Here is a 12553-nt window from a genome sequence, read left to right as displayed (position 1 = left end):
TTTCGTTCCTCGTTTCCCGCTTCCCACCCCAAAAATAATACGCTCCGTTGTGAACAACACCAAAAAAAATATCGGAGAGGAGGGGTGTGGGTGGAGAAACGCGTACCGCGCTGTGTACAACAGAGAAAGGGAGTCGTAGGGCGGTTTGTGAGGCGATCCGTACACTCTCTTCTGCGTGGTTTAACGTGTTTCTGTGATTTGCGTGTTGTTCTCTTTTTGCAGCGCGTGCCGGTCTGTGTGTGTGTCTGTTGCGGCATCCGTCGAGATGGATGATGCGTCCTCCTGCCTTGTGCCACACACCAAAGCGGAGGCCGTGGCGTTGTCTCTGCTGAGGGTTGGTGGCCGCGCGAAGGGAGGCGGCCTCGCCCAGCCCCTCAGCCATGGCACACGCACCGAGAACGCCGACGTTTCGTCCACAACGCAGGCGCTTTCCGATACGCCGTCACCGTCACGGCTGCAGCACGGCGCCCATGACGACAGCGGTAGCAGCACGGTGGGAAGTCTCATGCTTGGTCGTCTGGTGCCACGGGTGAAGAGCAACAGCAGCAGCTCGACCTTAGTCTCGCGCCAGGATGTGACGCCTGCCGTGGTCTCGCTGNGTGCCACGGGTGAAGAGCAACAGCAGCAGCTCGACCTTAGTCTCGCGCCAGGATGTGACGCCTGCCGTGGTCTCGCTGCGCTGGCTGCTGGAGCATAGCGATGCGGCGCAGCGCAGCCGCGACGTGCCCACGGTGACTGCGAGGAGTTGCAAGGCGCCTGACGATGACGCCTTGCCACTGCGGCTGATTCAACCTGCAGGCCTCACCGAAGTGGAGAATCTGGACAATGAGGCGGTTTTTGCTATAGGCATGCTCCGTGAGTGGGGCGAGAAGGAGAAGGAGGAGTTGCTGCTGCGTAACCCGATTCTAGGGCAGTATGCCGCGACAGAGCCGCACACGCCACTGTCGGCGGTCCTCACGGGGTTTGCCACTCCTATAACACCAACGAGCGAGAAGGGTACCGCACCAGTAGGAGGGTGTTTTCCCGCCGCCCCCCCACGGGGCACCACCACCACCAGCTGCAGAAATACCCGAACACTGGTTCGTCATGTCTCTTTGGATGAGGTCGTGACGGTAACGAATGTAAAGACCATTGCGCCTCGAAGCAAAAGATTTTTACATTGTAGCCACACGGTGCGCTCTGCCACGACTGAGGAGCGGCCGTTATTCAAGGAGACTATTGACGCAGGTGCAGCTGCGCCGTTGGAGGTTGATGATGAACTAAGCCGAGGCCTCTGCGGTCGCGACGATCATTTTACGGAGAATAGCGCGGAGGAGAGGCGTCAGCGACGATTCAATAGGGTGGAAAAACGTGCGCTGCAACTCAGCAACGTTTTGTCTCAGTGCCATTTTTTCGGTGCGGCTGATGTTCTACAGGTCCTACAAGGTGAACCTGAGAAGAGTGGCGATGCTGATGCGCCCTTGACCTCATGCCTAGAGCCGAAGGATCTCAGTAGGTCTGTCATTGGACGTGTTGTTGCCTTGGCAGATCGTTCGTTGAGGCGACGAGCAGGGGATGATGACTGGGATACGTTTGCTATCGATGACGACGACGAGCTGGCAGGTGATAAAACAGAGAGCTTCTCGTTGCTTGGGAATACAGTAGATCCGTACAACTCCGCTGCGGATGAGTTGTGTAGTGTGATAGATTTGGGGCGGATGGCTGCGGCGTGTGCGGAGCTTGACGACTACTTGAAGCCATCCACAGCGACAGAGGTCACCACATGAAGGGCAATGAGCCGATGTATAAGTGAATGGAAAGATGAATGGAAGGGGAGCATACGAAGGGGATATACTACTACTACTACTACTACTGCTCCTCGACGTCCTCATCCTCGTACTCCTCCTCCGGTGGCCGCCGATGATGCGGGGATTTGGAGGGATTGTTTATGTGTTGCTGCAGCTGTGCTATAATCACCGCCCCATGCTGTTCTTTGATTATCATGCCTGTGACATGAACCTACCCAGGCTCATTGAGGAGGAGTAGGTGAAACTGTTTAGAACGGGGCGTTGCTGTGCGGTAGTGCTAGAAGTAATGAAGCCCGTGTAATTCTCTTTCAACAGAGGTGCTCAACGGGAGGGGGAAAAAAGTGGGCTGTCCCATCCTTCAGCTACCCGCAGTCTTTTTTTTTTTGGAGGTTGGGATGCTATCCCGTTCTGCCTCCCTACAGCGGTGTGATATGCACTGCGTCATAACAGTTCAACTGATGCTTCTTTTTCGTGCCAGTTTCTACCTTGTATTGCAGAAGCGTGCGGGATTGGTGCGCCAACATATTCTTTTCTTCCGTTGCTTCTTCACAACTGTTTCGGAAGGCCTTCCGCTCTCTGAGCAGTACTCGCGTCCAATAAAGATATATATATATATATATATATAAGGTTATATAGAGAGGTGCTGAGAGGAAAGGGAACCCGAAAAAGAAAGTGCGAGAGAGAAAGGGAGAGAAGTGGCACACAAATATGCGGAACAATCAAGACGATGAGATTGCAGCTCTTACGGTTCACATGCCGTGGCTGAAGCGTGATGAGGCTCTTGAACTGCTGCGGCGCTACGGCGGGAGCGCTGAAAGCGTGCTGCAGCTAATTAATGCGGTCAGTGACGAGCAGCAGCCCGGGACGCAGTCTGCATCTACGCCGCCGCCGCGTGCACAAAGTCCAGGCGCAGGCAAGAAGATGGAGAAGTACTTCGTTGGCGGCGGTGCGTCTTCCGGGCAGATTGTAATAGCCAGCGGTGACGCGATGGGGGCCGGTAGAGGTGGTGAAGTGAACGATGTCATCAAGTCCATCTTTGATCGGGAGAAACAGCCGCTGGACAACGAAGACGGTGAGGGTGTGCATGCGTTCTTTGGACGGGGGCGGCGGCTCGGCCACACCGCGACGCCAAGCCCCTTCATCGCATCCACCGCTCGGCAGCGGCGTGAGGTCGCGGTCAAGGTGTTCCGCAACGCCTACTGCGTTGACGACGGGCCAATTCAAGAAAAGGACAGTGAAGAGGGTATGGCCTTTTTCAAGGCGCTAAATGAGGGCGTGGTGCCAGACAGCATTGCGGCAATGTACCCCACCACCTACATCGACGTGCTACTCGTCGATTGCATGCAACAAGATGCCCCAGCAGCGACGTTCTCGGCATTTGCCGGGGAGGGCCACCGGCTCTCTGGCCCCACCACTTCGACCACCCCAACAGAAGCAGCAGCAGCACCAACAACACCACCGAGGGTACAGAGCGCCACTTCCAGTGGAAGTGGGACTTTTAAGCTTCACGAGGGCGAGGAAACTACAAAACTGGCGATTGTAAACTTCCTCGGTGAACGGAAGGAGTTTGTGGTGAACCCTATGCGTCACACTGTGGGGGACATTTTCACTTTAGCGTCGCAGCAGGCACAGCCTGGAGCGCTGTCGTTTGAACTCATCGCCCGCGACGTCCCCCCACGGCCATTGGTGGATAAGTCTCTTACGATTGATTCTGCCAAGTTGCGAAATGCCACAGTTATGATGCGGAAGGCATAATTTCCCTCAGAATGCCGTCATTGGAGGCAGACAAACTAAACCAATCAAATAAAGTAGAAACTGTGTTTTGCTTGTTTCTGTTCTCACATGAATGCTTTTCATTTTCGCTGCTTGCTGCGTCATTCGTGTTATCCTTGCCGTTGTAGTGGTTCCCCGTCAGATTGTCTCTGCTGTGCCCCTGCAACGTAGATCTATATTTCTCTCGCTCTCTCTCTCTCTCTGTATATATATATATATATGGATAACAGTGCGGCCTTGTATGTTATTTTTGCTCGTTTTCTTGTATTCGCTGCATTTTGTTCTTCTGGTCTTCCTGTTGCCCGCGTTGCCCCACAATAACGCAACACATAGTACGAATAGCGAATCAACAATGCTGCGCCGCTCGTGTGTGTTGTGCCTCGCGGAGGGCCCGCTGGTGGTGCCGAGTGATGTCGGCGACTGGACGCGACTGCGGCCACTCACAGAACGCTTGACAGTTGGCGCCTGCAGCGACACTACAGTTCTCGACCCGTCCATTATTCCGACGCGGCACCTGCAGCGCAGCTTGTTTCGACTTCCAATCCCAAAGCTGTCAAACACCTGCGCCCGGTACTTGGATGTTGTCAAGCCCTTAGTATCGCCTAAGCAGTTCGACACAACGGCGCGAATTGTGCAAGACTTTCAAGCAGGTGCGGGTGTGAAGCTACAGGAGGAATTGTTGCGTACTGACAAGGCCAACAAACACACATCTTACATCTCCGCTGACTGGTTCGATCTGTACCTGTCAGACCGGCAGCCACTCCCAATTAACTACAACCCGTGTCTTCTCACAAGACGTGATATGGATAAGACCGATATGCTTACCCGGGCAGCCTTCTGGATTACGAGCAGTGTGTCCTTTTACAGGATGTACCTCAACAACACACTGAAGCCAGAAATATTCTACTTTGGCTCCAAAGACCATTACTGTCGGAAGGATTGGTTCCAACGCACGGTGGCACTCGCACCAGAGTACTTTTCTGCGAAGCTGCTGGCGGTCGGCTCCCGATTTCACGCCTTTCCACTTGACATGTCACAAAATGATAACCTGATGAACTCGACCCGTGTGCCAGGTGTGATCAAGGACGAGTTGAAGGCTTTTGGGTTCATGCCGCACATCATTGTACAGTGCCATGGCCACCAATATGTTGTGACAGTTGCGGATAGCGAGTGCCGGCCGCTGCCAGAGGAGCAGATATACGCGCGGCTGAAGGCCATCACCGACTTGAACGCGGCGCCGCCCAAAGTAGATGTCAGTGTTTTCACGAGTATGGCAAGAACTGCATGGCACGGTGTGCGTGTTTCTATGATGCGCCATCATGTGAATCAACAGAGCTTCGAACAGCTCGACTCAGCCATGTTTGTGTTGAACCTCGACGCCGATTTGGAGGTTGATTACTTGACCTCGCGTGGCGCCACCGAGGCGACGCGTGCGATGCTTGTGCGTGATACGAACCGATGGTGGGACAAGAGTCTCTCCGTTATTCTGACAAAGGACGGCTTTCTTGGTGTCAACTTTGAGCATAGCTGGGGTGATGGCGTTGCTGTGCTGCGGTACACACAGGATGTGTTCAATCACTCTATCATGCGTAGCAGCAAGAGCATGAGGCGGGATGCGGCCCCAACAGAACCTGTGCGGCAGCTTCCATGGCACTTGACGCCAGAACTGGAACAGGAAGGTGCCAGGGCAAAGGCACGCATCGTTTCTGAGATTCGCCGCATGGATTTCAGCACCTGCATGGTATCTGACATCGGCACAAGCAGCAATCTTCTGAAGAAGTGGAACATCAGGGCCGACCCATTTATGCAAACGGCAATGCAGCTTGCATGGTGGCGCTTGTATAAGAGTACAGTCAGCACATACGAAAGCGCCAGTACTGCAGCGTTCCTGCGGGGCCGCACCGAATGCATTCGGTCGGCGACGCCGGAAAGTCACGCCTTCACCATGTTGATGGATAAGCCAAATGCGACTGCTAACGAGAAGGTGGAGGCGCTTCTGAAAGCCATTCGCAAGCACAGCAAAAATGCCAAGAATGCGAAATCTGGTGAGGGTGTCGATCGCCATCTGTTTGCACTGAAGAAAGTGGCGGAGCGCCGTGACCCACAGCGCATTCCAGAGCTGTTTGCCGATCCTTCATACGCAACGCTTGGTAGCAACATGATGAGCACCTCTTCTTTGTACTCGGATACCCTCATTGGCGGCGGCTTCGGCCCTGTGAGCCCCGGCTACGGTATCGGCTACGCGGCGGCATCTGACTGTGTGATGCTAAATGTGTCGTGCTGGAAGGAAAGTGGGCCGATGTACTCAGCGGAGGACTATACGCGCGCCGTTTACGCTGCCGTTGTGGACATCTACAACATAATATATGCGACGAAAAGGGATACGTGAGGTTTGGCTTATGATTTTGGACACGTCTGTGATAGCGAAGTGGGGGAGCTCTTTTTTTTTCCTTGAATGAATGCACGGGGTGTGGGCAATGATTCATCCATTTGATCCTGCGTTGTATTTTAACGCGGCTGGGGATTTCAATTCCACCTTCCCCTACTTTTTTTTTGTGTTTGATGGCTTTTTTGTTCGAGGGGCAAACGTTTTGTCTGTGGTCTCAGCACAGACTCTTGGGTGTGCACGCACACACATGCAAACACATACCGCTTATGCAGCTGGGAAACTGTGTCCAGTATGTGTGGGTTGCGTTGCTTGCACCATTGCCAGTTGTATATCATGCGCTGTGCTTTCTGAGATCTGTTTTTTTTTTTTGGACTTCTTCATATTTTTCTCTACGCTTTCCATGACTCTGCTCTGCTTTCTTTTTTGATTGCTTACTCCTATTTTCTATTGTTGGGGATAAGAACAACGAACGTGATAATAAGGCTCGAGTGAAGTGGTCCCTATCCTTTCAAGGACAGACACACTCTCACACACACACACACAGAGGAGAAGTTAAAAGAGAAAAAAGACTTACACACATAAAGCGCTATGCCACCGAAGAGAAAGGCCGCTGCTGCGAAGGATGCGGAGGTGGAGGAGTGCCCTGCGGCTGCTGACGTGACGACGACGACAACGATGACTCCGCCGGCATCTCCCCCGCATGATGGGGCAAACAGTAATGCTTCTGTTGCGGAATTGTACGCCAAATTGCAGGCCGCCGTTGCGGAGGACCCCGCGAATTTGAACAACTTTGTGCGGGAGTTGCTGATGTTGCTGACAGAAGCGGAGAACGCCGAGGCTCCGCTCCTCGTGCGTGTGCGTACTTTGGAGTTTGTTAGCCGCTACGGACAGCACCTGCGCGACGGCAACGCCCTTAAAAGGATCGAGACATCCCTGGTGAAGATTCTCAGTGGAACAGAGGACACGCCGCAGCTGCTTGTGGCGGCTGTTCAGGGCATCTCCGCGCTCGGGCCCGTCTCTGTGCTGGACAAAAAGTGGGAGTATCTGTCGCGCGAGGGGGCAGATGTTCTCATGCAGGTGATGCTGGACGAGGAGGGCTTCGCAGAGAACGTGCGCACGGCCGCCGCTAGCGCGCTCGACAGCCTTGTGTGCACCGCTTTCCGTCCCGTTGTGACAAAGCTGCTGCACTGGATCAGCGACGACCGTGAGACCGATGATGAAGCGCAGCTGGCGAAGGAGCGCCGCTTGGCCATGACTCGGCTGCAGCGGCTGGCACACGCTGCGTCGCTGCGCCCGCAGTGGACGGAGGAGGTGCAGGAGCATGTGCTGGGCCTCATCATTGTCGTTCTCTCCGCTGTGACAGTGCGGGAATTCGTGCAGCTCGTCGGCGTCGCCGCCACACTTCCAATCGTGCGCGAGAAGGGCTGCCTTCCGCTGCTTACCGCATTTCTGGCGAAAAATAAACTGGACAACGACCGCGCTCTTGAGTCGCTCAGCATTATTTCCAATTACATTAGCGCGACGTCCTACGATATCACGCCGGCGCTCGAGGAGGCGTCGCTGCTTACGGCGCCTGTTGAGACGAACACGGCAAAGGGTTTGTGGCACGCGAAGGCGCTGCTGCTGGCCGCCCGTCTCGCGACGCCTGAGAACCTTGAAAAGGTGTACGCCGCGGTGCTAGAGCAGTTGACGCGCATGATAGGCGACGGCAGTGTGTTGCCAGAAAACTTGACAACACTTGAAGTGCTGCTGTTTGCTCTCGTTACGGTGGGTCGACAGAAGCCAACAGATTTGCTAAAGCAGCTCAACGACGAGGCCTTTGCAACGGCGTGCAGGAAATTAATGGAATCCATTGTCCAGATTGAACCATTTGTGGTGTATGCAGTAAAAAAGCGGATTCAGAAGTCCACTGCGGGCCGCAAGGAGGCGGAGGCGCTTGCCTGCTGCAACAACATACGGGTAATGCTGGGCGCCTTCACCTCTCAGCATATCCCTATGGGATCCCTCTCTGAGAGCTGGGCACACAAGCAGAAGCTACCAATCCTCAAGCGTTCACGAGGCGCCACCGCTACGACGTCAACGGTGCCGGGCACAACATCAACAACAGGAGGTGGCGTCGCGTCGTTGGGCGTGCTGCCGCCGCCGCCTGGCACAGAGGAGCACGCCAGGAAAAGGGCCCGCACACAGGGCGACCGGAGTCATAAGGGTAACAGAAGCGGTGGTCGTCGTAACCGAAACCCACGCCGTGGTGGCTTCTAGAAGGAGGGATTATATATATATCTACATATATAAAGGAGGAATTGAACAAGCAGGCATTCGGGCACAGATGAGAGCATCAACGGCACGCTCAAACAAAAAAAAAGATTACAAAAAGACCACGGATACATAGAAAAAAAAAGGGCATTACACTGATGCCATGCAAAGTGTTTTGTAGTGCTCTGTAACCACTTTTACCGTCAACTGGAGGAAGAGAAAAGAAGAGAACACGGACCCGCGGCCATGCGAAAACAATTTAGAGGTGAGACACCCACGAACAGGCGTTGAGATAGGAATGGGGTGTCTATTGAGCTCTGTGATTTCCCCGTCTTTTTTACTCTTACTAAACTACATGTTTCGTCTGCTTGTGTAATATATATATATATATATGTCTCTGTGTTTGTCTGTAAACATATACATGTATGTGTATTCTTTTGTCTCTGCTTGTGGGATGTTGCAATTGTGCCTCAACTCGTGCTGTTTCTTCTTTTGGGTCGTCTTTGCTTGGGTGGGGTTTCCTCTGTGTTGGTGTGAAGGAGCCCTGGATTTGCCCCAACCAACAGCAGGAATTGCTACCACACTGGGAGAGGGTGATGTCGACGGAAGATGCAGAGAAGAAGGATGTGTTCTTTTACACTGCAGGCCCCGCGCTGATGTCCGGTGCAGCGCAGGCAATTCTGTTCAACCCATTTGATAGAGCACTCTACGTGCGTGTAAAGTTTCGCCGCCAGCATTTTCTTGACCGCCGCAATTNCAGGCAATTCTGTTCAACCCATTTGATAGAGCACTCTACGTGCGTGTAAAGTTTCGCCGCCAGCATTTTCTTGACCGCCGCAATTTTGAGCACCCGTTTCAAGGATTTTTGAACGCGGCAGTCTACCGAACTTTGGTGGGGGCCTCGTACATGTTCTGGCAAGACTCTGCACGAATTTTTATTGAGAGGGAAATGCCCGAGTATATGCAGGCATCGCAGTCGCCGCGGTTGAACGCGTTCCTTATTGGGGCGTCAGCCGGCTCTCTCAATGGCGCTGTGCTGAACGGCATGCAGGTAGTGAAGTACCGCATGTGGAATTTGGAGGGGAACCCTTCATTCCTTGCGGTGGCGCGGGAGCTTTACTCTGAGAGCGGAACGCGCATTTTCTTTCGCGGCGCTGGCGCGACGGCCCTCCGCGACTGTGTGTTTGGAGTGGTGTACGAGTCGTGCCGGCGCACCAACACCCTTAAGGACCTGCTCGACCCCTACGTGCTCTCTGCGGAGCGACGGGCCCAGCTGTTCCAGGGTGCGGCGGTGGCGCCTAGTTGCCGGATCACACGTGATGATGAGGCTTCTCACAGCGATGGCGAGCGGGAGCCTATTTGGAAGAGTACGAAGTGCGGCACATGCGCTTTTATCTCCAACCTAATCGCCGCGCTGCTCGCTTCAATCGCGAGCTCACCGTTTAATTACCTCCGATCAGTGATATACGGCGCCCCATCGGGCTCTGTACCGATGCGCTACGCCTCCCTTCTTCATTCCTTCCTTTTCCAGGCGCGTTTCATTTATTACCGTGGCGAGAGCTTTACCGATGGGAAATCTGTTGGTGTGGGAGGGGGGCAGCCACTGCCGCCAGCTGGGAAGGCCTACCAGCAGTACCGCTTGTCCAAAGAGGTGGAGCGGCTGCGGGGAAAACTCACGGCGCGCGCTGTTCGGCGCAGTCGGCACCCGATGGCCGCGTGGCGTTGGGTGAACAGTCGGCTGAATATTGGGTGGGGGTCTGTCCGTGTCGGCCTTGGCATGGCGATTGGGCAGAGCCTGTTTCACATGCTGCAAGATATCCTTCGAGGTGTGTGAGCGGGTCGTAACACGCCAGCTGACGTGTGTTTTTCTAGTTGGGTGTAATGTAAGTGGAATGAGGGATGGTGGCAGAAGGGGTTGAATAGTTAACGTGCTTGACAAGCACTTTGTAGGTTTTCCAAATTTTTATTGCCTTTTGGTCTCTTTATTTCGTTCATTGACGAACGGCTAACTTTCATTTGCATCTCAGTTTCACTTTTTTTTTTTGTGTGTTGTTTGTCCTTTTGCTGTTGATGCCGTGGCCTCCGTGGCTTCCTACGGGAGTTGTGGTGCAGTAAGGTAAAGTGCGGTGAGAGGGGGGCACAACAAGAGGAGGAAATGCGTAGTCTTCGTTGTGCACCACCGTGCGCAGTGATGATGCACGGCGCCTTGTATCAGGCTGTGCGGCGGTGCCTTTCACAGCAGGAGGATGACCTGATGTGGGACGCAATACGTGTCATTCTGCGCCGCCATGGAGCGCTGCCACTGCCACGCATCACCGCACTCCTCAGCGATGAGGCGCTGGAGGTGATGCAGAACGTCAAGGGTGGTCTGCGTCGATACATGCAGGAGCGTCCAGTGCATTTTCACGTTGAGGTTCTTCCCTCTGGCGTGACAGTTGCGATGCTTACGACTGAGCTGCGACGCGCGCGTTTTGGGGATAGCTCTCGCCTCCTTACGCAGGTTCTGGCCCATGTGGCGGCGTCACCACAGCAACAGCTCACCGTGTCGCAGGTCTTCCGCGCACTTCCTGCATTGGAGCAGCGTAAATGTGGCAATGAGAAGCGGTTAGAGTCTCTGCTTCTGCAGGAAGCATCGCTGCTGACGGTGCATAACGGTGTCGTGAAGGCGGCCCCCACATCCTTCATGGCGCGCCGTGGCATCTCGCATGCACCACCGCCCCCCTTGCCGAACCGCACGGCAAAAGTTTGCGAGTCAGTGCCGGAAGCACCACACACTTCCAGCACATTTGCAGAGGATGCAAAGCTCAACAAGCTGTTAGCGCTACTGTATCGGAAAGTTCCCTTCTCGTACTACGTTCCGCTGCGGCTTGTGGTAGAGTCGTCACAGAGTTTTATGTGCTTCGCCCACGGCATATCCGTGGACGAGATTCTTGAGGAGTTGCACCGCGTGCCGGCGACGACACTGGACTGCCGCGTCATTGGGGGGGAGTTGGATGATGTCTTTCTACGCATGATGGACGCAGAACGGCGCCCGTACACCGGTGATGAATCCAAATTGGCGCGACATTATGAAGTCCTACCGCTTGGGGCGCCGCTGCTGGATGCCTTCCGCGGGTACGCCGCGGCGAGTCCCGAGAACAGACAACGGTTGCAGTCAGGTATCAGCATGGGCGACCTGAAAAACGTCCTTCCGTCAGACCTTCTGCAGCGGCTGTTCATCTACTCGACGGCAGACAAAGAGTCTGCTTGCATCTTTATCTTTGACCGTCTGCGCCACCTGTTCGATGTGAACATGACAGCGTACAAGGTGCGGCTGTGGGAGGTGCTCGCCGCCCACGCTCAGCCGTCGAGTCTAACGTGGCAGACCACACCACTACCTTTGGTGCTTCGCCACTTCCTCATGGCGCTGAGTGAAAAACCACTTTCACCAGAGGCGGTTCTCGCTGCGATACCCATGTGGTCGAAGAAGCAGCTACAGTGCGCCTACGACACTGTGGAGGCGTTTGTTGCGCATCACTCATTGTACTTGCTGCTGAAGGATGGACTCGTGTGGACACCATATCTTGCCGCTGCCTCTCAAGGGGCTCGCGTTCCGACAACATCACGCAGTGGCGCGGTGGGTCGCAACTTGACGGATGCGGTAAAGGCACGGATGCTGATGGAAGTGATGCCCCTGCACCACCCGTTGGATTGGAATCGCTTCCGCTTACACCCACTCGTGCGGGAGCTGCCGTTTGAGACGCGCAACATGCGCCCCGAATTCTTTGAGCGGCACCGTGAGTGCTTCCGTGTCTACGAGGTGTTGGGCTCCACATCGTTTATTGTTGGCAGGCGGGACGGTATACCGCCTGCGCCGGAGCTCCTGCAGCCGCCGTGCAATTCGCTGAGCGATCTCGTGAGGCAGATGGCCCTCTTCTCGATTGGCGGGGCGCAGGAGTCCACAGTTCTAAACAATTTGTCGAAAGAGGCACGTATGATGATGCGGAGGTACGGCTCACTGGAGAACATTGCGATGCAGTTGCCGATGTGGTTCGACGTGCGAAATGAGCGGCAGGAGCCGGGCTGCGCGATCATCTCTTACATTGCAACGGAGGGAGCCTGCCAGCCACGCGACAGGGACCAGTGCGGTGAAGATTGAAAGGTGAGGTATGAATGATCTGTCTCTTGTGTGTCAATGCAGTGCGGTCATACACACACACACACACACACATACATGCAGGACGACGGGCTCACACTGCTCAATGCGCTACTGTGGCGTAGTCGAGTCGTCGTGTGTGTTGTGTAGAACGTGATATTATTGATTCTTATGCTTACTCCTTGTTTTTTTTGGTTCTTTCTGTTGCCTTGGTTC

At 54.6% G+C, this 12553-nt stretch overlaps 8 protein-coding genes across 8 annotated transcripts; all 8 read left to right on the top strand.

The window, feature by feature from the left end:
• Positions 1-265: 265 nt before the first annotated feature.
• DQ04_05031070 (hypothetical protein) lies at positions 266-697 on the top strand (the record flags this gene model as incomplete). Its single annotated transcript, XM_009313941.1, has 1 exon — positions 266-697. The coding sequence occupies one exon, from the start codon at positions 266-268 to the stop codon at positions 695-697; it is 432 nt and encodes a 143-aa protein (XP_009312216.1).
• A 151-nt stretch (positions 698-848) lies between these two features.
• Positions 849-1766, top strand: DQ04_05031060 (hypothetical protein; the record flags this gene model as incomplete). The annotated part of the gene is made up of 1 exon (XM_009313940.1): positions 849-1766. The coding sequence occupies one exon, from the start codon at positions 849-851 to the stop codon at positions 1764-1766; it is 918 nt and encodes a 305-aa protein (XP_009312215.1).
• Positions 1767-2495: 729 nt separating this feature from the next.
• On the top strand, positions 2496-3542 carry DQ04_05031050 (UBX domain-containing protein 1; the record flags this gene model as incomplete). The annotated part of the gene is made up of 1 exon (XM_009313939.1): positions 2496-3542. One exon carries the CDS (start codon positions 2496-2498, stop codon positions 3540-3542), a length of 1047 nt encoding a protein of 348 aa, XP_009312214.1.
• Positions 3543-3912: 370 nt separating this feature from the next.
• DQ04_05031040 (carnitine O-palmitoyltransferase II) lies at positions 3913-5949 on the top strand (the record flags this gene model as incomplete). Its single annotated transcript, XM_009313938.1, has 1 exon — positions 3913-5949. The coding sequence occupies one exon, from the start codon at positions 3913-3915 to the stop codon at positions 5947-5949; it is 2037 nt and encodes a 678-aa protein (XP_009312213.1).
• A 588-nt stretch (positions 5950-6537) lies between these two features.
• DQ04_05031030 (hypothetical protein) lies at positions 6538-8208 on the top strand (the record flags this gene model as incomplete). Its single annotated transcript, XM_009313937.1, has 1 exon — positions 6538-8208. One exon carries the CDS (start codon positions 6538-6540, stop codon positions 8206-8208), a length of 1671 nt encoding a protein of 556 aa, XP_009312212.1.
• A 419-nt stretch (positions 8209-8627) lies between these two features.
• DQ04_05031020 (mitochondrial carrier domain-containing protein) lies at positions 8628-9008 on the top strand (the record flags this gene model as incomplete). Its single annotated transcript, XM_009313936.1, has 1 exon — positions 8628-9008. One exon carries the CDS (start codon positions 8628-8630, stop codon positions 9006-9008), a length of 381 nt encoding a protein of 126 aa, XP_009312211.1.
• Positions 9009-9151: 143 nt separating this feature from the next.
• On the top strand, positions 9152-10036 carry DQ04_05031010 (mitochondrial carrier domain-containing protein; the record flags this gene model as incomplete). The annotated part of the gene is made up of 1 exon (XM_009313935.1): positions 9152-10036. The coding sequence occupies one exon, from the start codon at positions 9152-9154 to the stop codon at positions 10034-10036; it is 885 nt and encodes a 294-aa protein (XP_009312210.1).
• Positions 10037-10393: 357 nt separating this feature from the next.
• DQ04_05031000 (hypothetical protein) lies at positions 10394-12340 on the top strand (the record flags this gene model as incomplete). The annotated part of the gene is made up of 1 exon (XM_009313934.1): positions 10394-12340. The coding sequence occupies one exon, from the start codon at positions 10394-10396 to the stop codon at positions 12338-12340; it is 1947 nt and encodes a 648-aa protein (XP_009312209.1).
• Positions 12341-12553: the final 213 nt, after the last annotated feature.

The sequence above is a fragment of the Trypanosoma grayi genome (assembly GCF_000691245.1).
Source record: "Trypanosoma grayi strain ANR4 Tgr_503_V1, whole genome shotgun sequence".
Lineage (NCBI taxonomy): Eukaryota > Euglenozoa > Kinetoplastea > Trypanosomatida > Trypanosomatidae > Trypanosoma > Trypanosoma grayi.
This window is presented reverse-complemented; position numbering and strand designations above follow the sequence as displayed.